Raw genomic sequence first — 26138 nt, 5'->3', positions numbered from 1 at the left:
TACCTGTTTATAATTAGTCTAATGTTCTGTATAATGAGTCACTTCCACTGTAGCAGCTACAAACACTTGTTCTCTCAGCAGCCTCTTTATTCCCTCTCTTTACATTAAAAAGACAAAAAACACACAACTTTTCATTGTTAGTTTCCATAGAAACCACAAAGCATAAACTCCTCTGTCCTGAAATTCCAGCTTCACCTCTAACTGGTCACAACTCTGACACTGGACACTCCTTCACCACATCATACACAAATAAACATACAGTATTCTTACTAGAAGAACATCGAAACGTGTTTGTTATCAATGGAGCGTGAGCTGTACACGTCCTTGTGAACGAGCTGTCGCTATGGAAACATGTATCAAAGGGTACCATTAAAAAATGAGTATTGTTAAAAAAGTCCTGATGAACTAAGCACAAACAGTACAGGTGAGCAAACATGTCTCATCCTCCATCACCTTCAGCACTGGAGACCCCCAGGGTTGTGTCCTGAGTCCCTGCTGTACTCACAGTACACATACGGGGGAACGTCACTTCTGACCACTGACCACACAGATGTGGTGGGCCTGATTTCCAACAACGATGAGAGGGCCTACCTAGAGAAGATTAAAAAGCTGAGACTTGGTGCCAGGAGAATGTGAGCAAGACAAAGGACTTCAGCATGAAGCAGGAGAGGAGATTTAACCTCTGGTGATCAAGAGGAGCCCAGTGGAGAGAGTGGACAGTAGGTGTTCATATCATGCAGGACCTGTAATGGTCCTATCACATCAACACCATGGTCAGGAAGCCCTGGCAGCTTCTCTACCATCTCAGAAGCTTAAAGGTCTTTAAACTGACCTCTTGGGTGCTAAATACATTCTACACCTGCACTATTAATGTAAGAGCATCCTGACAGGGCAGAGGAGCTCTCCAGAGGCTGGTGAGATCATCTGAGTGTATCATCCACACTGAGCTCCAAGACCTGGAGTCTATATACAACAAGCAGTGCTGGACCAAAGCCAGGAAGACAGTGAGACCTCAGCCATCTGAACAATGGACTCTTTTCTTTGTTGCTTTCGGGGAGGAGCTTCTGCTCTGTGAAGGTGAACACAGAAAGAATGAGGAGGAGCTTCTTCCCACAAGCCATTCGGGCCTCAACCAGGAGAAAACGAAGAGCCTGGACTCTCTCTGGACTTTTCAGGACTGCCACAAGTCTCACTACCACAGGCAGAATCCCTGTAACATTAAATATATTAGCTTGTTCACACACATCACTGCACTACTCTAAGGCTGCTTTCACACCTGCCTTGTTTAGTTCGGTTGAATCGTACCAGAGTTCGATCGCTCATGTGGTGCGGTTCGTTTGGGCAGGTGAGAACGCAGCGATCGAACTCTGGTGCTCACCGAAAGCGGACCGAACGAGTGTACCGAGACCTCCTTGAAGAGGTGGTCTCGGTACGCTTTCAAACGAACTCTGGTACGGTTCGTTTGTGGTGAGAACACGGTCCGAGATCGAATAGACCTGACTGCAAAAAGTATTGCGCATTTTGGACTAAACCAGCTGCCGTAGCGGGACGTTGGCAATATTTTCGGAAGATTAGCATGTCACGGTTTCACAAAAGTAATGCTCGCCGCCTCCTGAAGTGTCTCGCGATGCGTCTTCACCGTTTGCAGTGCATTAAAATGATAGTTTCAAGCCGCATCCGCGCTTCATTCTGAAAATGAAGACTTTGCATAGAATGCTGTATACGAGCGATGTAATAGATTACAACCACGAACATAATCGCAGCACGCGGTCGTCTCTCTATGGTGTACTGTACGCTGTATTCTCCTCTTTTTGTTTACTTCCGGTGTTTCGTTGCAATTTCCCGCACGTTTATTCTGACCGATCGAGAAGCGGTTTAGGAAATACGCTCAAAGACGTGTGGCCAATGAGTGATGTGGATGTTATCACATGACTGCATGTTGGTTCGTTTCAACTGGTGCGGAACAGAACGATCAGTGTGGTGTGAAAAGGAACCAAAACTGATAAAAAGCTACAATGGGTCATTTTTTTGCTTTTGGTCCGGACCAAATGAACCGAACTGTAGGAGTGAAAGCACCCTAACACTACCTCTGTACTTCATACCTTATTATTATTCCTTTATTTTATTCTTTTATTCTCTACTTATTAACTATTTTTATTGCATGTCGTACCGTGTATGTGTGTCTGACTAATAAAATATCAGGATTAGAATTTGAGGTAAACTGAGCTGCTGTCAGGTGTGTGTGTAAAGTGGCAGGTGTGGAGGACGTGTGTGTGTGTGTGTGTGTGTGTGTGTGTGTGTGTGTGTGTGTGTGTGTACAGTACACTCAGGGCTTTATGTTTTAGCTCTCTGTATTATTTAAAGAGCTCTCAGTATTGTCTGTGTGTCATGTTCAGTGTCACAGGTGTTTAAATACGACACGTCAAACAGTACAAAATAAACACACACACACACACACACACACACACACACACACACACACACACACACACACACACACACACACATGGTTTAGAGTCTCCTGAGATATTTACAGACTTTTCCTTGTATAAACAGTGTTATTCCATTTTATTTTACACTTTACTAATAAACTTGCCCCTGTTCCTCTTCTAGATGCTAACCGTAGCAATGTTACTGCTTTTTAAATCGTATCTGCTTTTTTAAATTATTATTTATTAAACTTTGTTGCTTTACTAGCTACCAAGCGTGCTAACCAGTTAATCGACCAACCTGCTATAGCATGCTAACTGGCTAATCTGCCTGTTAAATGTTAAATGGCTGAATCACAGCTAGCTAGTGTTTATCTGGTTCATTCCTGGTTCATTTATTACACTAACCAGCTAGTTTACTAACTAAGTGTTGCTTATTAGCTAATGTGCTGCTGCTGGTTAAATAATATGTTAATATTCTTCTGCTACATGCTAATGTTAGCTATGTTACTGGTTGGTAAATATATGCTTAGCGTGGTGTTCAGGTTTGACTGTTTTTTACTTTGCTGTGTTTTTGGCCTGTTAGCTAGCTAGCATGCTAAATAGCTCAGAATTGGCCAGCTTGTCATTTTCCATATGAAGTCATGATATTAGGATTTGAATGGAATCTTCATGCTACTTCATGCTAGCTACACAGCTAACACCTGATTAACATTTTTACATAGTCTGAATTTAGCACCAACACCGAATGCTTATGTGAAAGATGCTAATTGTTTACAGAGGAGTCATTAGCGCTCAGTCAGGAGGAGAAACAGCACAGATTTCTTCAGAGACAGAAATAAAAGCCCTAATTAATGATAATGTTTCCTGGAAACTGCAGCTAATGGAGCAGTGAAGATTTACTGAGCGCAGCATCAGAAAAACATCACACTGAATCCAGTTGCAGTTTCAGTGATTTAAATCTCACAACCTCCTGCTCACTGAGAACATCTTCAATCTGCACATTGCTCACCTCAGTCTGTCTATCTATCTACTGTCATTTTCCATACTGCAAGTTAAAAGCAGTAGAAAATTAATGAATGAAAATCTCTCTCTCTCTCTCTCTCTCTCATATATATATATATATGTGTGTGTGTGTGTGTGTGTGTGTGTGTGTGTGTGTGTGTGTGTGTGTGTGGAACTGACCTCCATAGGAAAGGCCTTGAAGTTAACAGTGTGTTCAGATCCCCTCTGGTTCTCCTTGCCCCAGTGGAAGCGAACTTCATGCAGCTCAAACTCGTGGTCACTGGGCAGCGGGCCTCCAGTCACCACTGCAGAGGGAACGAGGGAGAGACGGAGGACAAACGCCACTCAAATCTCTGCTTCTTTTAATCAAATCAGACAGCAGATTTTTACTCTGTTTCTATCCGTCACTGCTGGTGTGTGTCATGTTGTTATTGTTACCTGATTTAGACTTCAGCATGATCCTGACCGTGTGTCCATCGTTGATGACCTCACAGTCTCGACACACCACATAGTTGGGCATTAAACCCACCTCCAGCAGTCGGGGGTCATAAAGAGCCTCTCTGGAGTTCAGGTTAATGGGAGACTGGTTCTCTCCGTTCGCCTCGGGGAACAACAGACCCCACTCTACACCTACACAACAACACAACACAACAACACAACACATTAATATAAACCCCACTCTACACCTACACAACAACACAACACATTAATATAAACCCCACTCTACACCTACACAACAACACAACACATTAATATAAACCCCACTCTACACCTACACAACAACACAACACAACACATTAATATAAACCCCACTCTACACCTACACAACAACACAACAACACAACACATTAATATAAACCCCACTCTACACAACAACACAACACATTAATATAAACCCCACAACACAACACATTAATATAAACCCCACAACACAACACATTAATATAAACCCCACAACACAACACATTAGACTTTAATACATAATAAACAAACAGACTGCAGTTTTAGAGAATTAATCATCACATCCTGACCAACCAGAACACAGTATTTAACTCTACAAGACAAAACTACTTTCTCTCTTTCCCTATTTTTTGGTCTCTTTCACAATTTTTATTCTTTTTCTGTTTCAAACTGTTTTCTTGGTCATACATCCTCTCTTTTTTCCTTTCCTTTGTTATATATTGTTTTTATATCGTTCCTTCTTGCATCCTGTACATTTTTCCTTTACTTTTTTACTTCATTACCCTCCTTCATTTTTTCTCACATTCTGTCTTTCTCTTTTCTTTCAGTCTTTTTTAAGCCTGCTGCATTTATCTTTAATTCACTTCTTCTTTTCTTTCTTTCTTTCTTTCTTTCTTTCTTTCTTTCTTATTTACATGTTTGAATTTCTTTTTCTTTCTTCTTACTTACTTATTTTATTTCCACTTTGCTCTTTTTCCCCCAACACTAAATCAGACCCCCCCCCCCCCACTCTCAGACCACACTCCCCAGATGAAGCTCCAGTAAAAGAAAAGATGAAAATATGTCCTCCTCAGAGCTGCAGTGAAAAAGGCCTCACAAGCCTCAAACCCACGAACGACCTTCAGAGACGAAAACAAAGCATGTGGTTGAAGGCCACAGAGCAGAGAACGAGGTCGGCTCCACTGGCTTGTGAGAGCTGAGATCTGATTCATCACTCATCAGATACAGAGCCATGTGACACTCAGATATTTACTATCTACACAGCAAGTGAAGAGACAGGTGAAAGATTTTCCTGGGTCCTAGCAACCCCCAGTTACAGAACCCAGGTTTATGTGGTCAGAGGTTTCACACTTTCCCCAGGGTTATCACAGAATCCTGGATCTTCAGAATCTGATGTTTCACTTTGTACAGTCCAAAACTCTGCTGTAACCTTCTGCTTATTTGCATATTTTGCGTATCAACAATCCTGATCGGTTTAATCCAGCGTGCAACCACAATAAATAACGGCTCGTCTCACACAAAATGGGGGAAGTTGTGGCCTAATGGTTAGGCAGATTGACTTCTAACCCTAAGGTTGTGGGTTCGAGTCACGGGCTGGCAATAACCCCAATAACCCAATTAAAAAGAAAGATTTTGATGTCCTTCTGTCAGCTACATGAACTGGATTCACATCAGCACAGAACGATGGCTTTCTTTTCTTCTCCGTGTCTTTAATGAAGAAGCTAAATAAAGATCCTTGGAGCTCCAGAGTCCCATCGCTATTAATGTTGACGTTCCTGTAAGAATGAAACACTCCTCCAGGGGATGTCACCAGGTGATGCTCTCATTTCTGCTGTGCTGCTTTTATTCCTCTCTTTAACCTCACTCTATTTCTGTAAATTTACTGACCGAGTTTCAGAAGCAGGAGGCGGAGCTTCGTTATCGGTCAATCCGGCTGCGTTGAGAACATCCAAAAAACTTACCATGAAAGAGAGAGTGAGGGGAGGAGTGAGGGGTGGAGTGAGGGGTGGAGTGAGGGGTGGAGTGAGCAGAGGAGTGAGGGGAGAAGTGAAGGAAGGAGTGTGGTGCAGAGTGAGGGGTGGAGTCAGGGTAAGAGTGAGGGGAAGAGTGAAGTGCAGAGGGAGGGGAGGAGTGAGCAGAGGTGTGAGGGGAGAAGGGAGGGGAGGAGTGATGGGAGGAGTGAAGTGCAGAGTGAGGGGAGGAGTGAAGGGAGTGGTGATGGGTGGGGTGAAGGGAGGAGTGATGGGAGGAATGAGGGGAGGAGAGGGCAGAAGAGTGAGGGGAGAAGTGAAGGGAGGAGTGATGGGTGGAGTGAGGGGAAGAGTGAGGGGAAGAGTGAGGGGGGTGAAGAGGGTAGGATTGAAGGAAAGAGTTAGGAATTTATATATATTTATATATTAAAACCTTCGTTGTAAGAAATAAACAGTATTTTGTGTCACAAACCAAAACAAAACAATCCTCATGTATTCAACATCTGTGTGGAACACTGGAGCTTGTAGCATTAGCATTAGCATTAGCATATCTGAGTTACTACGGCGATCCTCACAGAGACAGTAACAAAACAAATAGCTGGACTCCTTCACATTCTCGCCCATGTCAGAAAGGGGCGGAGCTTCAGAAATCCATGCTAAAGTTAGCAACAACTATCAATTCTACCAATTTACCTATCAATTTATTTATTCGTCCCTCTTTTACCACACAAGCGAAACATCTCCAGCACGACTGTGGCCTCTGTGCTAAAGTTTTGGCACCCTAATGCTGAAAACGTAATGAACTGTTTATATGTTTGAGTTTATTTTCTGTTTTTAGTGCAGAATATAAACATTACTGTTAATGTTAATTTTTGAGTATTTTATTTCCTGTGATGTTTTAATTACAGAACAGAAGTGTGTTACAGTAATTACACTTAATTATTACTAGTAATGTTAGACATGTTAGTAGTAATAATGAGTATTAATACTCGTACTAGTAGTATTAGTAGTGATAGTAGTAGGATTAGTATTATTATTAAATAAATAAATAAACAAACAAACAAACAAACAAATTTGCTCTCACTAATGGAGCAGAGACACATTACAGAAATGTCCACAATCCATTAGAGGTTTAGATCATGGAGTAGTTTATAGATTAAATCCATAGTGTCCATCTGATGTTACTACAGAACTAAAGAAGCAGCAGCTCAGGTTCTCCAGGATGCAGGAAAATCTCACATCTCCTCCACTTTCCTGCTCTTTCTATTCAGCTTGTTAATGTAGAAACATTTCATTTCGTTATTTAGGGCTGAATCTGTGTCTTACAGAAGATTTCCTGGTTCCTCAGACTCCTGCACACAGATCCAGACAGACCACGATGCAGAAATAAAGCTGAGCGATGAGCAGCACAGATTTCAGCAACTTGCACTTCTTATTTCAGTCTGATTGAGGAGATGCAGTACGAACACACACCGAAACCTTCTCCATACACTGCTGCTGACATCATTGCTGTCAGTTACAACCAAGACCTGAGTCCTGAGTCCTGATTGGTCAGCAGGTGTTGATTCATTCTCTCTAACAGCAGCTCTGACTGTAGCTCAGGTTTATATTAATGTACCGACTCTGATACCTTCTCATACAGATCATACACAGAGACACTAAACAATGTGTGTGAAGTGGTGAAGGAGTCTCCAGTGTGAGGAGATGTGTGTGTGTGTGTGTGTGTGTGTGTGTGTGTGTGTGTGTGTGTGTGTACAGTATATGATGTGATGAAGGAGTCTCCAGTGTGAGGAGATGTGTGTGTGTGTGTGAGGAGATGTGTGTGTGTGTGTGTACAGTATATGATGTGATGAAGGAGTCTCCAGTGTGAGGAGATGTGTGTGTGTGTGTACAGTATATGATGTGATGTGATGAAGGAGTCTCCAGTGTGAGGAGATGTGTGTGTGTGTGTGTGTGTGTGTGTGTGTGTGTGTGTGTGTGTGTGTGTGTGTGTGTGTGTGTGTGTGTGTGTGTGTGAACTCCACTTGGTCTCAGGTTGCACCACTTTCATTTCCTGTGAGCTCATGACCCCCTGAGTGGTGGTGATTTATTTCCCACCACAGTGTGTTTGTGTAAAGTGTCTTTAGTCATGTTTTATTCTGCAGGCTTTCATATGTAATGTGGTTATGGATTGAATGTGTGAGTAGGCTGCCTATGTAGGGGACCTTCTCACACTCCCTAGATGAAACATACCCTAGTCTCTCATTACAGACCTGTAGCACCTCGAGTTCTTCTCAGGCATCTGTGACCAAACGAGTGTGTGTTATTTTAGAAATCAGAAGAGCCTCTGACTGAGTCGTCCTCGTTATAGAGGACATTAATGTCTGGTGTCCTTCGTCTCGATTTTTCCTCAAACGCTGGGATGTATTTACACTAACATACAGCTTCTCACACTGGAGACTCCTTTACCACATCATACACACACACACACACACACACACACACACACACACACACCTTCTCACACTGGAGACTCCTTCGGCACATCATACACACACACACACACACACACACACACACACACACACACACACACACACACACACACACACACACACACACACACACACACCTTCTCACACTGGAGACTCCTTCGGCACATCATACACACACTTCTCCTTAGAGAAATATTCTGTTTTCTATGGAAACAACAGCTTATCAGAATTAGCGGGCAGTGACATGTTCAAATTCCATTATGTTTTTAAGAGGAAAAAGAAAGAAAAGGATGAGAGAGAGAGAGAGAGAGAGAGAGAGAGAGAGAGAGAGATTTTCTTCTCTCATTTCTTTCTTTATACAATCTTTCTCTTTAAAGAAATACTTTGTATGCACATTATCCCACATTATAAACCCCCCCCCCTCCCTCCACACACACACACAATAAGAGCTCATTGTGTTCAGCAGAAGCTCAGTGACTTTCTAACCACAATAAGGTGTGTGTTCAGAGTTCACTCTCCTATTTCACTGGGAGCTAACAGATCTGTCGCTCACTTCTTTACCTTCCTCGTAGCCCCAGTCCAGCTCTTCATTCCCAGGTACAGAATCACACTCCTCCATCACAGGGTCCGTCATACCGATGTCTCTCCTTCCTCTGGCTGTGTTCCAAATCGTGTGTGTCTTTTCACCTTGGAGCCATAAAACCAAGAAGAAAATAAAATCCCCAGAAAACTTGACCAAGAGAAAGCCCGAGACCTTTCAGTCACTTCTTCCTTCTGTCACTCCTTTACACACACACACACACACACACACACACACACACACACACACACACACACACACACACACACGCACCTCCTCTTTCAGGTAAATCAAGGCTGCAGAATGACCTCCTCTCTCTGCTCCATGACGTACACTGGTTTCTAAACTCCTTTTCCCAGCTGAAGCAGAGCAAAGTGACTATCACACTCACACACACTCTCATTCACACACACACACACACACACACACACACACACACACACACACACACACACACACACACACACACACACACACACACACTCCCTTATTCTGATTGGCTGTAGGAGGTGACTCTGTAGCAGCATGTTACAAAAAGCTAAGCAGCACAAACTGGTTAAGAGTCCAAACACGAGCGTGCACACACACACACACACACACACACACACACACACACACACACACACACACACACACACACACACACACGGGAAATGGGTGAGGTTATGGGGGAGTAAAGATAGAGGAGAGTTTAAATAAAAAAGAAAAGCTTACAAAGAAAACAATTCTAAAAAAGCAATAAAGTAAGAAAGAGAAACACAAAAAAAGGAAGATAAAGACTGAGAGCCAGGAACAGAGAGAAAAGAAGAGAGAGAGAGCGTGAGAGAGAGAGAGCGTGAGAGAGAGAGAGCGTGAGTGTGTGTGAGAGAGATTTTAAAACAGAAAATGATTGTTTCACTGCAATAAAAACAAAGTGGAACAGAAAAAAGAAAAGAAAAGAACAATGGTGTTGGCCCTGTAAAGGGGTTTTTACAGCATGAACGAGAAGATTTCTGTCTCCGTCACAATCACTGTGTGTGTGTGTGTGTGTGTTTGTGTGTTTGTGTGTGTGTGTTTGTGTGTTTGTGTGTACTGTACACTCCCACTGAGTCATCTGTGTTCTTTATATTCAAAGTCATTTCTCTCTCTCATACACACACACATACATACACACAAACACGCACACGCAAACACACATATGCACACACATATGCACACACACACACACACACAAACACACACCTCTGTCTCAATCTGGGTCAGGGTTTGAAATGCAGACAGACAAGAAGTGAGGTAGATAATAAGTTTAGTTAGAGAGAAGCTGGCAGAAAACCAACTGCACCCTGAAAACAGAGCATACACACACAAACACACACAGACACACACACACAAACACACACACAGACACACACACACACACACACACACAAATGATCAATTTGGTAACCTGTGTATTATTCATGGTTATCAGAAAAGTGGGAGAGCGGTGGGGCTATCATTGCGTGTAACAGTCAGGTAAGGGGGTGTGTGTGTGTGTGTGTGTGTGTGTGTAACAGTTAGGTGAGGTGAGTGTGTGTGCTTGTGTGTGTGTAACAGTTAGGTGAGGTGAGTGTGTGTTTGTGTGTAACAGTTAGGTGAGGTGAGTGTGTGGAACAGTCAGGTGAAATATGTGTGTGTGTGTGTGTGTGTGTGTGTAACAGTTAGGTGAGGTGAGTGTGTAACAGTCAGGTGAGGTGTGTGTGCGCTTGTGTGTGTGTAACAGTTAGGTGAGGTGAGTGTGTGTGTGTTTGTCCATTCATCCATCTTCTACCGCTTATCCGAGGCCGGGTTGCGGGGGCAGCAGTCTAAGCAGGGACGCCCAGACTTCCCTCTCCCCAGACACTTCCTCCAGCTCTTCCGGGGGACTACCGAGGTGTTCCCAGGCCAGCCGAGAGACATAGTCCCTCCAGCGTGTCCTAGGTCTTCCCCAGGGCTTCCTCCCAGTTGGACATGCCCAGAACATCTCCCCAGGACATCCAGCAGGCATCCGGAACAGATGCCCGAGCCACCTCAGCTGACTCGTCTCGATGTGGAGGAGCAGTGGCTCTACTCTGAGCTCCTCCCGAGTGACCGAGCTCCTCACCCTATCTCTAAGGGAGCGCCCAGCCACCCTACAAAACTCATTTCGGCCGCCTGTGTCCGGGATCTCGTCCTTTCGGTCATGACCCAAAGCTCATGGCCATAGGTGAGTGTAGGAACGTAGATCGACTGGTAAATAGAGAGCTTCACCTTGCAGCTCAGCTCTTTCTCACCACAACAGATCGGTATATCGACCACATCACAGCAGAGGATACACCCATCCGCCTGTCGATCTCCCGCTCCGTCCTTCCCTCATTCGTGAAAAAGACCCCAAGATACTTAAACTCCTCCACTTGAAGCAGGAGCTCTCCACCAACCTGAAGGGGACAAGCCACCCTTTTCTGGCTGAGAACCATGGCCTCAGATTTGGAGGTGTTCATTCTCATCCCTGCCGCTTCACACCCGGCTGCAAACTGTCCCAGTGCATGCTGAAGGTCCTGATTAGAGAAAGCCAACAGTACAACATCATCTGCAAAAAGCAGAGACGAAATACTGTGGTCCCCAAACCAGACTCCCTCCGGCCCCCAACTGTGCCTAGAAATCCTGTCCATATAAATAATGAACAGGACCGGCGACAAAGGACAGTAATGCTGGAGTCAAACATGCACTGGGAACAAGTCTGACTTAATGCCGGCAATGCGAACCAAACTCCTGCTCCGGTCATACAGTATAGGGACCGGACAGCCCTTAGCAGAGGGCCCCAGACCCTATACTCCCAGAGCACTCCCCACAGGTCACCACGAGGGACACGGTCAAATGATTTCTCCAGATCCACAGAGCACATGTGGACTGCTTGGGCAAACTCCCATGAACCCTCCAGCAACCTGGTGAGGGTATAGAAATGGTCCAGTGTTCCACGACCAGGACGAAACCCGCATTGTTCCTCCTGAATCCGAGGTTCGACTATCGGCCGAATTCTCTTCTCCACGACCCTGGTATAGACTTTTCTGGGGAGGCTGAGGAGTGTGATCCCCCTGTAGTTGGAACACAACCTCTGGTCCCCCTTCTTAAACAGAGGGACCACCACCCCAGTCTTCCAGTACAGAGGCACTGTCCCCAGCCGCCACGCGATGTTGCAGAGGCGTGTCAACTAAGACAGCCCTCAAAACATCCAGAGACTTGAGGTACTCAGGACGGATCTCACTACCTCAGTGACCTCAGCTTGGGGGATCGGCGAGTGCACAACTGAGCCCTCGGCCTCTGCTTCCTCAGTGGAAGACATGTCGGTGGGGTTGCGGAGAACCTCAAAGTACTCCTTCCACCGTCCGAGGATGTCCCCAGTTGAAGTCAGCAGATTCCCACTCCCACTGTAAACAGTGTGGGCAGGGCACTGCTTCTCCCTCCTGAAGCGGTTTGCCAGAATTTCTGACCAATAGTCCTTCTCCATGGCCTCACCGAACTCCTCCCACACCCGAGTTTTTGCCTCCGCAACCACCCAGGCTGAAGCTCGCTTATACTTACGGTACCTATCGGCTGCCTCCGGAGTCCCGCAAGCCAACCAGGCTCAATAGGACTCCTTCTTCAGCTTGCCGGCATCCCTTACTTCCGGGGTCCACCACTGGGTTCGGGTATTGCCACCACGACAGGAGCACCAAAGACCACAGAGCCTAGCGGCTGCGTTGACAATGGAGGTGGAGAACATGGTCCACTCAGACTCAATGTCTCCAACCTCCCTTGGGGTCTGGTTGAAGCTCTGCTGGAAGTGGGAGTTAAAGATCTCTTTGACCTAAGACTCTGCCAAACATTCCCAGCGGACCCTCACAGTACGTTTGGGTCTGCCAAGTCTGTCCAACTTCCTCCCCCGCCATCAGATCCAACTCACCACCAGGTGGTGATCAGTTGACAGCTCCGCCCCTCTCTTTACCTGAGTGTCCAAGACATACAGCCAGAGGTCAGATAAAACAACCACAAAGTCTATCATCGACCTCTGACCTGGGGTGCCCTGGTGCCACGTGTATTGATGGACACCCTTATGCTTGAACATGGTCTACATTATGGTCAAACTGTGACTTGCACAAAAGTCCAATAACAGAACACCACTCGGGTTCCGGTCGGGATGGGGGGGGGGGTGGTGGTGGTTGGGCGTTCCTCCCAATCACGCCCCTCCAGGGGTCACTGTCGCTGCCCATCTGAGCGTTGAACTCCCCCAGCAGAACAACGGAGTCCCTGGTTGGAGCACTTTCCAGCACCCCTCCCAGAGATGCCAAGAAAGTCGGGTGTTTGTGTGTAACAGTTATGTGAGGTGAGTGTGTTTGTGTGTGTAACAGTTAGGTGAAGTGTATGTGTTTGTAATAGTCAGGTGAGGTGTGTGTTTGTGTGTGTAACAGTCAGGTGAGGTGTGTGTTTGTGTGTGTGTAACAGTCAGGTGAGGTGTGTGTTTGTGTGTGTGTAACAGTCAGGTGAGGTGTGTGTTTGTGTGTGTGTAACAGTCAGGTGAGGTGTGTGTTTGTGTAACAGTCAGGTGAGGTAAGTGTGTGTGTTTGTGTAACAGTCAGGTGGGGAGAGTGTGTGTGTGTTTGTGTGTAACAGTCAGGTGAGGTAAGTGTGTGTGTTTGTGTAACAGTCAGGTGGGGAGAGTGTGTGTGTGTGTGTGTTTGTGTGTAACAGTCAGGTGAGGTAAGTGTGTGTGTTTGTGTAACAGTCAGGTGGGGTGAGTGCGTGTGTAACAGTCAGGTGTGTGTGTGTGTGTGTGTGTGTTTGTGTGTGTAACAGTCAGGTAGGAGTGTGTGTGTTTGTGTGTGTGAGATGAACTGAAATCACTGAACTGAAATCAGCAACTTCAGTTCATTAAACTTTGTCCTACATTTCATGAATAAAGTGAGATCAAAAGATGTGTTTAATAATGCTCTGACCACGCCCTCTGACCACACCCTCTGACCACTAAAACACCAAAACAATAAAGACAAAAAAAATCAAGAAAGCAAAGATTTCTAAACGGCTGAGGAAAACAAAGACAGATAGAAGGTAAGTGGACAATATAGATAAAAAGTAAAAAAAAAATTGCAAGTAATCAAATAATTAAAAAAGAAACAAATACACAGATGTGACACAGCGCCTCCCACTGGCTTATTAGAGAAATGACTCAAAATGAAATAACAGCAGTGCTGCCCTCTAGTGGACATTACAAACAACGAGGGAGGAAAGAAAGAAAACAGAAGATTTAGACATGAAAAGAAAGAAAAAAATGATAATAAAATGCTGAACAAAGAAAAATGAACAATAAATTTTGTTGGAAACTTATTTTAATATTTGATGACTTTTCACAGAACAGTTCATTAAAAAAGGCTGAACAAAAAGAGGAGAAAAACAAAGCAGCAAAGTTTATTGAATTCTTTTTTTTTTTTTTTCAAATAAAGCCAGCAAACCAAAGTTTAATAAATGTGATCCTCATCCATCATCATCACCATCATCATCATCATCACCATCACCACCTCAGACACAGTCGGAACAGAGTGAAGACGGAAGAAGGACGAAGACAAACAACAATTCTGTGGAAATGCGTCCGGCTTGTGCGTGAACGTCCGAGTGAGCAGCGTTCACAGTGAGGAGAAACTTCTACTCCTTATACTCCAGGAACTGCTGAAGTCTCTTCTGCTGCTCTGCTGGAATACTGACAGACCTGAACACAGGAAGTCAATCGGTCACTTCATTACTTTACACTCATCTGAGCAAAAAAAAAAAAAAAAAAAAAAAATAGATAAATATTTACATTAAACACTAAATCAACAGTAAGGCTTTTGTCTCGGTGGGCGTGGCCTAATATTCTAATGAGCAGCTTCACTGACAGGTCTCTGAGACTCAGGAAATTAAACCAGAGACGGATTTACAGTTACACTTCATGCTTCATACTTATACGTAGGCTAGTTTTATCTCGCTAGGTTACGTTGAGCTTTTATTCACTAGGCTGTGTTGGCGCTTGTGCACCGTGTTGGCGCTTGTGCACCGTGTTGGCGCTTGTGCACCGTGTTGGCGCTTGTGCACCGTGTTGGCGCTTGTGCACCGTGTTGGCGCTTGTGCACCGTGTTGGCGCTTGTGCACCAGTTTAGCATGTTAAACTCGTCAGGTTTTTTTTTTTGTTCTTACTTAGTTTCACTCACTTTGCTAGCTTTTGTTCGCTAGACTTGCATGCACTAGATCAGCTGCTTAGGTAACTTAGCTTTTTGTCTGTTGCCATGTGACCAGTGACATCATCTACAGTACATGAATACGCATATTCCTGGATTAGCCCCGCCCACATGACATTAACAAGGAGTTCACGGTGATGCCGTAATAAAACATGTCGGTTATTAGACTCCGCCCCAGTGCTGTGGGAATGAGTAAGGTGTTGTGTTTACTGTAAGTGCTCTTTGAAGGTGGTGGTGATTCTGTAGATGGCGGTTTTCAGAGTTGCTCTCAGAGCAAAGCGCAAAGTTTTATACGTCGAGTCGCCCAAACTGTACGACGTCTTCCCTGGTTTACTCGAGGCATGAGGCAGTTTAAAGTGACGGTCCACAGCCTGCAACACCAACATGTTCATGTAGACACCAAAAAACACAACCAGCTGAAGATAGAAATATTATCTGTAAAAATTATAAAAATGTCCATCCCTCCATCCCCCCTTTGTTCTTCCCTCCCCCTGCCCCCCTCCATCAATACCCCTCCCTCTCTCTCCCCCACTATCCCTCTTTGCTCTTCCCTGCCTGTCTCTCTCCCACCTTTCATCAACCCTCATCCCCCCTCAGTCCCTGTCTCTCCCCTCCCCTTTCCTGTCTTTGTCCCTCCCCTCACCATCCCTGTCTCTCTCTCCCCTCCCCATCCCTGTCTCTCTCTCCCCTCCCCATCCCTGTCTCTCCCTCCCCTCCCCATCCCTGTCTCTCCCTCCCCTCCCCATCCCTGTCTCTCTCTCTCCCCTCCCTCCCCATCCCTGTCTCTCTCTCTCTCTCCCCCCCCGCCCCATCCCTGTCTCTCTCTCTCTCTCCCCTCCCTCCCCATCCCTGTCTCTCTCTCTCCCCACCCTCCCCAACCCCAACCCTCTCTCCCCTCCCTCCCCATCGCTGTCTCTCTCTCTCTCCCCTCCCTCCACATCCCTGTCTCTCTCCCCATCCCTGTATATCTCTCGCACCTCCCGCCCCCACCCTCTCTCCCCTCCCTCCCCATCCCTGTATCTCTCTCTCCCCTCCCCCCTCCCCATCCCCTCTCTCCCCCCCTCCCCATCCCCTCTCTCCCCTCCCTCCACATCCCTGTCTCTCTCCCCTCCCTCCACATCCCAGTCTCTCTCCCCTCCCTCCACATCCCTGTCTCTCTCCCCATCCCTGTATCTCTCTCTCACCTCCCTCCCCAACCCTCTCTCCCCTCCCTCCCCATCCCTGTATCTCTCTCTCACCTCCCTCCCCATCCCTGTCTCTCTCCCCTCCCTCCCCATCCCTGTCTCTCTCTCTCCCTCCCTCCCCATCTCTCTTCCTCCCCCCCCTCTTTATCTCTCTTCCCTCCCCCCATTCCTCTCCCTCCCTCCCTCACCTCCTGTAGAGACAGCATGTTGCTGAGGATGCTGGGTAATGTAGTCTGGACCACTCCGTATTTATCCTCAGAATATGAAGCAGCTACCAGATGAGACAATCCTGTAAAATGATTACAAACATGATCACAGATAACCATTTCATTATTACACTTACAATAATAAAGATTAAATCATTTTAAATCAGTTCTACTCTGTGGTCTAAGCCCCGCCCACTGCTAATTAAAGCACAATTAATAAGGACAATTGGCAGTAGAACTGAAATAAGCAGCAGATGGCGCTGGTGTTCACTCACAAACAAATCACCGGAGAGTTTAACATTCCAGTCTGCTTTTTATTTTTATTTTCTTTTTTTGGAGATTTTGTCATGAGTTCCGTCACAAAATGTTGCTTTCGTTTCAGCTTGTATTTGAATTTTTAGTTACTGAACTGTATTTCTGTCAAAGCTTTGTGTAAGTTTTGAAAGAAATTCTGCATTCTGACAGACTACAGAAAAAAATAAACACAATGGTTACATTTTAATTTTCTTTATTTTACTAATTTTAAATATTTTTTTTTGGTCACCGTATGCCTCCGTTCTATAGGAAATAAAATTCAATATTTATTTTTTAATTTTTTTAAAATATTTTTTTAATTTATTATTAATAATTTTAATAAATATTAATATTCATTTATTATACAATTTAGTAGTGTTATATTTTTATTTAGATATATATATTTTTTTAAATTTGTTTTAGTTTTTGTCTTTTTGAAAAAAAAAAATCAAATTTTTTTCCATGTAAATGTTTTAATTCTAATTCTATTTCTATTATATTTTCTGCTCTTCACTGTTTTTGAACAGGGTTTAAACTCGACCCACCCCGCAGCTGAACCCCAGCACTAGAGGGCAGCACATGTGTTTAAATGACTGAGTATCTTCTCACCTTCCAGAGCCCAGATGTGCGCCTGGCTATCAGCGAACAGGGCTCGACTCGACGCCTCGGGCAGCTGTTTAACACAAAAACAGACTAAATGGGTTTCATCTGAAGAAAACATGAATAAGTACCAAATAATCAACACTTTAAATATTAGAGTGAAGATGAGAAGTTCTGTAAGACACAAATGAATTAAAGGAGCAGTTTGTAATTTTCAGTGTCATCTGATTCTGATGCCTGCTGAGATCAAGTCTGGATTCAGAACCAGAACTACGTCAAACAGCTTTAATTAAAACTCTATCCAGGTACAAAACATCAGCCTAATGACTTCCTATGACATCTCTTATTACAGACCGCACCTTTAACACACCCTGCTGTTGGAAACGTGACTGTGGGGCAAGAAATAAATCATAGATGATTGTAGATCATTAAAACAGAAAGAAAACACACACCATGCATCATCGGGGAGATTTAATCTATGAAGAGAAGAACGCATGCCAAAAAAAAACAAAACAAAACAAAAAAAAAACAGAGATATAGAGAGAGAATAATATATATATAATCTTCGACTTCATCGATCTTCAAAATCACATGACTTATATTAGTCATTAATATACAGTAAACTTTAATCCATCAGTGTTTCATTATTTATTTATTTACCTGTCAGTTATTATGATTGGTTTCTGTCCCCTATACACACGACTGTACGAGTCGAGACTAAAGGACGTAGTTACACATGACGTGGAGGTTTGTGTTGATGATCAGTTAGAACACTATAAGTACGTCACCACGTGGTCCGATCACTAAAGCGCTCTGTTAGTCTGAGAACTCATTTCATCTGTGATTCAGCTAGCAGTCATATTACGAAGCTAATGCCCGAGCTAGCCTAGAATTCCTTCTGAATTCAGGATGCAACAAGACCAGTGTGAGGCGTTTCAGTTACCATGAGGACCGATTAGCACAGACTAACTCTAATCAATTGTGGGCGTGGTCTGTGCAGCATTATTTTGTAAGAGAAAGTGTTTAAAACTCGCTTGTTAAACACAAATTAAGTAAATCGCTGCTCCGCGTCATTGATGTACACACGAACACTCGCCTGTCAGTTTGTCACTGTTAAAGGTTAGTGAGAAGGTTAAAGGTTAATCCCCTGTCACCTGGTAACACATGCAGCATGCTGATGTATTTCTGCACATACGTGACCTCCTTACCTTATTAAATAAATACACAACCAGCACTCGCTTTGCCAAGAAACCTTTCACCTGAGCACAACATTTTACAGCAGGAAAAAACAACACTGATTAAACTGTTAACACAATATTTAATATTTATTTATTTAATATTTAAATATTCGACAAATATTAGCTTCGCTGTTCTGTTAAACCTCCAGCAATAAACAATTTATATTATATATAACAATTTATATTATATATAATATAAATTGTATACAGCTACTGTTACATTATATATATATATATATATATATATATATATATATATATATATATATATAAAATGTAACAGTAGCTGGATTAATGATCTCAGACTATCCTAGTGGGTGGGGCCTGATATTCTAATGAGTAGAGTCCAAGACTATCCTAGTGGGTGGGGCCTGATATTCTAATGAGTAGAGTCCAAGACTATCCTAGTGGGTGTGGCCTAATATTCTAATGAGTAGAGTCCAAGACTATCCTAGTGGGTGGGGCCTAATATTCTAATGAGTAGAGTCCAAGACTATCCTAGTGGGTGTGGCCTAATATTCTAATGAGTAGAGTCCAAGACTATCCTAGTGGGTGGGGCCTAATATTCTAATGAGTAGATTCCAAAGCTATCCTAGAAGGTGTGGCCTAATATTCTAATGAGTAGAGTCCAAGACTATCCTAGTGGGTGTGGCCTAATATTCTAATGAGTAGAGTCCAAGGCTATCCTAGAAGGTGTGGCCTAATATTCTAATGAGTAGAGTCCAAGACTATCCTAGAAGGTGTGGCCTAATATTCTAATGAGTAGAGTCCAAGACTCCACCTAAGATGCAAAACAAACAAATAAAAATCAGCATAGCATCAAAGTGTTCCAGTTAAACTGTAGCTAAGTTCACTAGGTTAGCATCACTCGCTAGGTTAGCATCACTCGCTAGGTTAGCTTTAACTTCAGTTAGCTCTGAGATCAGGTTTTTGAAGGTTAGCTTTAGAGCCAATAGAATTCACTTTCTATCACATGTTCAGCTCTGAGACCAGAGTTTAGTCCCGCCCACATCTCTGGTGTGTCACACAGAGCACCAGAAGTTCTCCTGCTTTCAAATATACTCACTTTTACTGCAGAATTTGGTGACTGTGTTAAAGAGAGGTTTGTGTGTGTGTGTGTGTGTGTGTGTTTGTTTTCTCAGCACCTGTTCCTTCCTGTTCTGTAGCCACTGAGACAGAAAGCTGGGTTTGTGTTCGCCTGCTGGTTTGGGGGAGGGATCAGGAGACGGCGGTTGGTTCCCATTGGTCTGCGATTCTGACATAAAAGATCATGTGTTATAGACGTCACTGTCAAATTGACCAACAGCTGCAACCCTTTTAAAGTTAGGGGTGTTTCCAGAGATGGCATGATGTCTCACCGGTGGACGTGCTCCACAGTTTGGGGTTCCTCCGGGTGACGTGAGGACTCTGGACCGAGCCCAACCAGGGTCTGTGGACCACCTGTGGGCTGAGCAGGGGTCTGAGGGCGGGGCTGGAGAACGGTGCTGTCAGGTCAGGTGTGAACGGTGCGGTCAGGGGCGAGGCCACACCCTTCACTGCAGAACCAAACACAGAGCCAGGAGTCCGAATCAGAGCGCTGCGGCGAGGAGAGTCGGAAAGATCCTCGGTCCCTGACGTCACTACAGAGAACATAATACGTTATTATTGTTATTATTATTATTTAGTGTCATGACCAAAAACTACATTACTGCAGGACATGTGAAGGAGTGTGTGTATGTGAGGGTGTGCGTCTGTGTATGTGTGTGTGTGTGTGTGTGTGCGTGTGTGTGTGTGTGTGTGCGTGTGTGTGTGTGTGTGTATGAGCACGTGTGTTACCCGAGCAGGATGAGGAGCTCGATCTGGTGTCATTTCTCTCAGATGAAGGTTTCGCTCTGCCGTTAGACGCCACGGCATCGTGATGCGCGATGAGACGCTGTGTTAATTCACTCAGCAACGAGACACACTCCTTACTGATAGCGTTCCAATTGTGAGGATGACCACCTACACACACACACACACACAGACACCCCGACACACACAGACACACACAGAGGCACACACACACACAGAGGCACGCAGACACACAGAGGCACGCAGACACACACACAGAGGCACGCAGACACACACACAGAGGCACGCAGACACACACACAGAGGCACGCAGACACACACACAGAGGCACGCAGACACACACACAGAGGCACGCAGACACACACACAGAGGCACGCAGACACACACACAGAGGCACGCAGACACACACACAGAGGCACGCAGACACACACAGAGGCACGCAGACACACACACAGAGGCACGCAGACACACACACAGAGGCACGCAGACACACACAGAGGCACGCAGACACACACAGAGGCACGCAGACACACACAGAGGCACGCAGACACACACAGAGGCACGCACGCAGACACACACAGAGGCACGCACGCAGACACACACAGAGGCACGCACGCAGACACACACAGAGGCACGCACGCAGACACACACAGAGGCACGCACGCAGACACACACAGAGGCACGCAGACACACAGAGGCACGCAGACACATGCAATGATAAAACTGTAAAAAGTCACTAGCTCACAAGCTAGCTACTAAATGAGGAGAAGAATTTGACTAGCACATCAAGACTATTATACACACTGTACACACACAGTAACCACGGAAACAATTAAAACAGTAACATTTACCTCAGGAGTGTTGGTTAATAATAACGTGTGTCACATAAACGTGTACACAGTTAGCATATTAGCTTTTAGGGCTCGACTCTGAGGGAAGGAAGCAGCATTACCTGGCTGACTGAGGCTGAAGACTTCCTGTCTGCGTGAAGGGGAATGCTGGGAAAGCAACGCCAAATCCTGCAACGCCAGAAACTAACACCACAAACACACAACAACAAATTAAATACCTCAGATTATCTTTTTAAAGAAAGTCATGAGGTGGGAGCTTTAATGACGTCGTGTACCTTCATGACCAAGACATTCTGTTCAGTCAGGACTTTAGGGAGACATTCTTCTGTGTCCTCAGAGAACGACGACTGCACCAGAAAACTGTACGGCTACACAGCAGGAAAAAAAATAAACCTAACTTCCTCATGAATAAACAGAAAGACTCCTGGACCAAGGTGATCTAAACATCTAATAGGACGTTTAAAATAAAGGGATTAGCATCAGACTAACTCGAGACACTTCTGTCCTGCAGTGTGTTAATGAAGCAGATCTCTATGGTGTACCTCAGTGATGTAGATCCTGAAGAGCAGCACGCTCAGGTACCAGGTGAGCAGCAGGAACGTTCCACTGATCCACAGCTGATAGAACAACGACACGTCACACAGTCCTGCAAACGAGTCCAGAGAGCGCACAGAGCTGGAAGAGAACAGAAAGAGTAGTAAATGAACACAAAACCACTGCTTCGGCTTCACCTGCCGTCGTCTTCTTATAAAGATATGTTAGGAAGAAGAACGTAGCTAGTGCACTTATCTGACTATAGTGCTGTGTGGGGAGAAAACTGGACAGTTTTCAAGGCTGGAAACTTTCCATGGGAATTAAAGTTAGGGTCTCGACTTTTGAGAAATGCTTCAGAAAAATTAGTAATTAAACAAAAACAAAAACGCGTAGCCAATGAGCAGAAAGGGGCAGGGCTTGTCGATATGGGCGGAGAGAGTGGTCGATGCGCATGTGTGACATCAGCAGAAAGCAGTTGTAACATTGACATGGAGGATAAAAACAAAGAAAGAAAGAGAAGAAAGACTTACGATAAGGACAAGAAGTAGGACGTGTTAATATAGGATCAGCTTTCCAGCGCTGGAGAGAACTGAAGGAGCAGGAAGTTGGCCACATATTCACAGGTTGGAGTTTCCCGAGTCAATAACTCCTGAGCTAAACGCTGTTACTACACAAATAACACCTCTTTTCTATCGTAGTAATGTAGAGAGGCAGCTACAACCGCGTTTTGTGTAGTAACAGCGTTTAGCTCAGGAGTTATCGACTCGGGAAACTCCGACCTGTGAATATGTGGCCGACTTTACTTAAGACGCCGAGGCACTTTTTTCCTTCTCGATAGGTGAGTAACGTTGGTTTTGCTTTGTTACACAGAACTAATATATGCCTTTGTCCTTTACATCATTATGCTTGTGTGGCATTTTTGCTTGTTTGTTTATCTACAATCGTATTGTTCTTCCCTTCAGCTATAATAAAGACACGTTTCTTTCTGTTAGCCGCCCGGGTTACGTATGTATGTGTGGGCGGAGCTACCGATACAGGGGTGGGACCGGAAACTTTCCGCCCCTTTGCAACCCTGATATACGACATTTATTACACGTTAAACACTGGACACAACAGTTACACATGAAAACATGGAGCTCGATAACAAACCTGTCCACATGAACATTCAGTGTGTTGGCGATCCACGTCCTCGGGATGCGTCCTAGAAGATTCAAAATAATAATAATTTTAAAAAAAATTACCAAAAGTTACAAATGGAAAAAAAAGTTTTTTGCTAGTTACTTACCAAACAGGAAGTAGAGAATGATGTAATTCCTAACTGAATATAAAGACTGAACAGCGCTGCACTTCACCAGCCACCAGACAGAGCTTTTAAAGCGCATGTACTTATATTGCTGCAACACACACACACACACACACACACACACACACACACACACACACACCATCTTTAGCTGTGTTTAACGACTACCCACAGACATCCTTGAGGCCCCGCCCACTTTAACATGATGCAGATTTTAAAGAGGGAAAAAAAGACAATTCGTTTAATATATAATAATATTTTTACAACCTTTTTGTAAATGAATTTATTTAGACCGTGTGTGTGTGTGTGTGTGTGTGTGAACACAGACAGTGTAACTGAGAGCAGACACCAGAACACAGAGGAGACACAGAAGACGTTTAAATCGTCTCACTCGACGTCTCAGCGCTCACGCGGATGAAGAGCTCTCGCACGTTCTCTGTACACTCGCGCTCTTCGTGCTCGGACGTGAAATACTTTTGTTACTGTTAATATGTTTTTGATTCCTCCTGACCAATCAGGGACACATCCAGGGAAGGTGAGGAGACGAAACAAGACGAGAATAAAAAGCAGGTGATTAAATATTATTAGAACACTCACCTGGATAATGTGAAAGGAGACGTAGTGGATGTTTTGGACGACGCCCAGTAAACTGTGAGAGTATCCCATGAACGCTCCGGCCAGCAGCATGAACACGTGATACTCGTTCAGGCAAACGACAACACCGCCACTGTGTGTGTGTGTGTGTGGGGGGACGACAGACAGGTGCGTAAATCAGACAGGTGTGTAATGCAGTGAGTGAGTGTGTGAGTGTGTGTGTGTGTGAGTGAGTGTGTGTATGAGTGTGAGAGTGTGTGTGTGTGTGAGTGAGTGAGTGAGTGTATGAGTGTGTGAGTGAGTGTGTGTATGAGTGTATGAGTGTGTGAGTGTGTGAGTGAGTGTATGAGTGTGTGAGTGAGTGTATGAGTGTGTGAGTGTGAATGGTTACCTCTCACTGTGAGTGCGATAAATGTGGAGTGTGTGATAGCGTCCTCCAGCCATGACACACACACACCACATCACCAGCATCCCGACTGCGCAGTGCACTAGTGAGTGAACACACTGACGAGGGTGAAGCACTTCAGCCAGCAGAGCCACACGGGAACAAGGGATGGAGGGAATGACTGGAGAAGAAAAGAAAAGAAAAACAAATGATTCTTACCAATCTGATCACCTCCTGCTGTGTATGATGAAGATGATGATGACGACGTGTGGTGTGTGTGTAGGAAGGAGCTCTGACCCGTGTAATACTGCAGGTTAAAGAAGGCGATGAGAATAACGGCTGCACAGAGCAGGAACATGGAGAACAGTGTACTGGCCTCTGTCAGCAAACCCAAACATCCTGTACACAGGGAGCAACACACACACACACACACACACACACACACACACAGACGTGAAAAATGTCCTGAACGCAAATAAATGAAGTAAAAACTCCCGATGTAAATATTTCACTTAGAACTCTTTAGAAATCCCCGATGCATAAAATACGTCCATGTAAATCTGCTTTGCTTCAGACACAAATCTAACTATTTAGACAGACAAAACAGCATACTTTGTGTAATGTGTGCATACCTGAGATCCTGTGTGTGTGTGTGTGTGTATGTGTGTGTGTGTACGTGTGTATACCTGAGATCCTGTGTTTGTGTACGTGAGTATGTGTGTGTACCTGAGATCCTGTGTGTGTGTGTGTGTATATGTGTGTGTGTGTGTGTGTGTGTGTGTGTGTGTGTATGTGTATGTGTGTGTGTACCTGAAAGCCAGTTTGTGGGGTGAAACACATTGAGTCTGATGAACATGATGAGCACACAGGTGATGGGAGGCAGAAGCAGCACTGACCAGCCTATACTGGCTACAGCTCTCCATCTCACCACCTAACACACACACACACACACACACACACACACACACACACACACACACACACACACAAACACAGACACAGACACACACACACACACACACACAAACAAACAGACACACACAAACAGACACACACAAACAGACACACACACACACAAACAAACAAACAGACACACACAAACAGACACAGACAAACACACACACACACAGACACACACAAATAGACACACAAACAGACACACACAAACAGACACACAAACACACACACACACACAAACAGACACACACACACAAACAGACACACACACACAAACAGACACACACACAAACAGACACACACACACAGACACACACACACAGACACACACACACACAGACACACACACACACAGACACACACACACACAGACACACACACACACAGACACACACACACACACACACACACACGTGTATATTTTATAATAATAACAACAATAATAAAATAATAATAATAATAGTTATTAATAATAATAAACAATAATTATACATTACTACTAACAACAACAACAACAACAATAATAATAATATTCACATCATTATCTTTAAACACAGAACAATCATAAACACTTTTCAAGCTGAGAATTTTAACTTTAACTCGTACAGACTCAACAAATCACAAGTGAAACCTTTACAATCCCTCAGTGTGTCTGTAATAACGTGTAATAACGTGCAATAACGTGTAATAACGTGTAATAACGTGCAATAACGTGATGTTTAATGACTTTAAGGATTACTTCTGATCTTTATTCCCATTACAGCTGAACAGCATCCTTACCTTCCGTATAAACCAGCAGCTCTGACTGAAGGAAAACATTTTCACAACAAAGACATCAAAATAAACTGAAAGTTTTTATCACAAACATCACATTACATCTGTGTGTGTTTTAAAGCGTGAACGCGCGACGGTCCGCGCCACACATTCGAAGGACCCGGAAGGACCCCAACAGGAAGGCATTTAAAATATTGCCTGACAAAAAAACAACCCCGCCCCTCTTTCACCTTCTATAGACTGAATTC

General features: G+C 44.4%; 2 protein-coding genes across 4 annotated transcripts in view; both read right to left on the bottom strand.

Annotated features, from left to right (window-relative positions):
• ca8 (carbonic anhydrase VIII) overlaps nt 1-9368 on the bottom strand; it is a 17163-nt gene extending 7795 nt beyond the window's left edge. Inside the window, exons 1-4 of one of the 2 annotated variants that reach the window (XM_047820585.1) lie at nt 9194-9368; nt 8902-9027; nt 3873-4064; nt 3615-3739 (exon numbers count right to left, since the gene is read on the bottom strand). In XM_047820585.1, the coding sequence (XP_047676541.1) occupies nt 3615-3739; nt 3873-4064; nt 8902-9027; nt 9194-9323 (573 nt within the window). In that variant the 5' untranslated portion in view covers nt 9324-9368. The other variant, XM_047820586.1, reaches the window with a different exon arrangement.
• Nucleotides 9369-14241: 4873 nt separating this feature from the next.
• On the bottom strand, nt 14242-26035 carry ndc1 (NDC1 transmembrane nucleoporin). 2 transcript variants are annotated; one of them, XM_027156688.2, is made up of 18 exons: nt 25897-26035; nt 24970-25090; nt 24457-24558; nt 24166-24340; nt 23778-23907; nt 23163-23271; nt 23027-23078; nt 21886-22018; nt 21619-21711; nt 21445-21526; nt 20479-20643; nt 20022-20282; nt 19809-19918; nt 18634-18684; nt 17435-17498; nt 16514-16614; nt 15352-15512; nt 14242-14636 (listed from the first exon to the last, which is right to left on the bottom strand). In XM_027156688.2, exons 1-18 carry the CDS (start codon nt 25933-25935, stop codon nt 14573-14575), a joined length of 2013 nt encoding a protein of 670 aa, XP_027012489.2. In that variant the 5' UTR covers nt 25936-26035; the 3' UTR covers nt 14242-14572. The 2 variants fall into 2 exon arrangements, with proteins under 2 accessions (XP_027012489.2, XP_027012491.2); XM_027156690.2 differs by lacking the exon at nt 18634-18684.
• Between the last annotated feature and the right edge of the window lie 103 nt (nt 26036-26138).

Source organism: Tachysurus fulvidraco, chromosome 11 (assembly GCF_022655615.1).
Source record: "Tachysurus fulvidraco isolate hzauxx_2018 chromosome 11, HZAU_PFXX_2.0, whole genome shotgun sequence".
NCBI lineage: Eukaryota > Metazoa > Chordata > Actinopteri > Siluriformes > Bagridae > Tachysurus > Tachysurus fulvidraco.
Note: the sequence above shows the minus strand (reverse complement) of the source record. Positions and strands in the feature narration are given on the sequence as shown.

Bases quoted from the DNA above. Each gene is read 5' to 3' on its own strand.
- ndc1 (XM_027156688.2), bottom strand. From the start codon at position 25,935: ATGTTTTCCTTCAGTCAGAGCTGCTGGTTTATACGGAAG. The intron at 24,559-24,969 runs GTACACACACAC...CCCTGTGTACAG, and splicing joins CCCCACAAACTGGCTTTCAG to GATGTTTGGGTTTGCTGACA. The intron at 16,615-17,434 runs GTGAGAAGATAC...ATCATTTTACAG, and splicing joins GCACATCTGGGCTCTGGAAG to GATTGTCTCATCTGGTAGCT.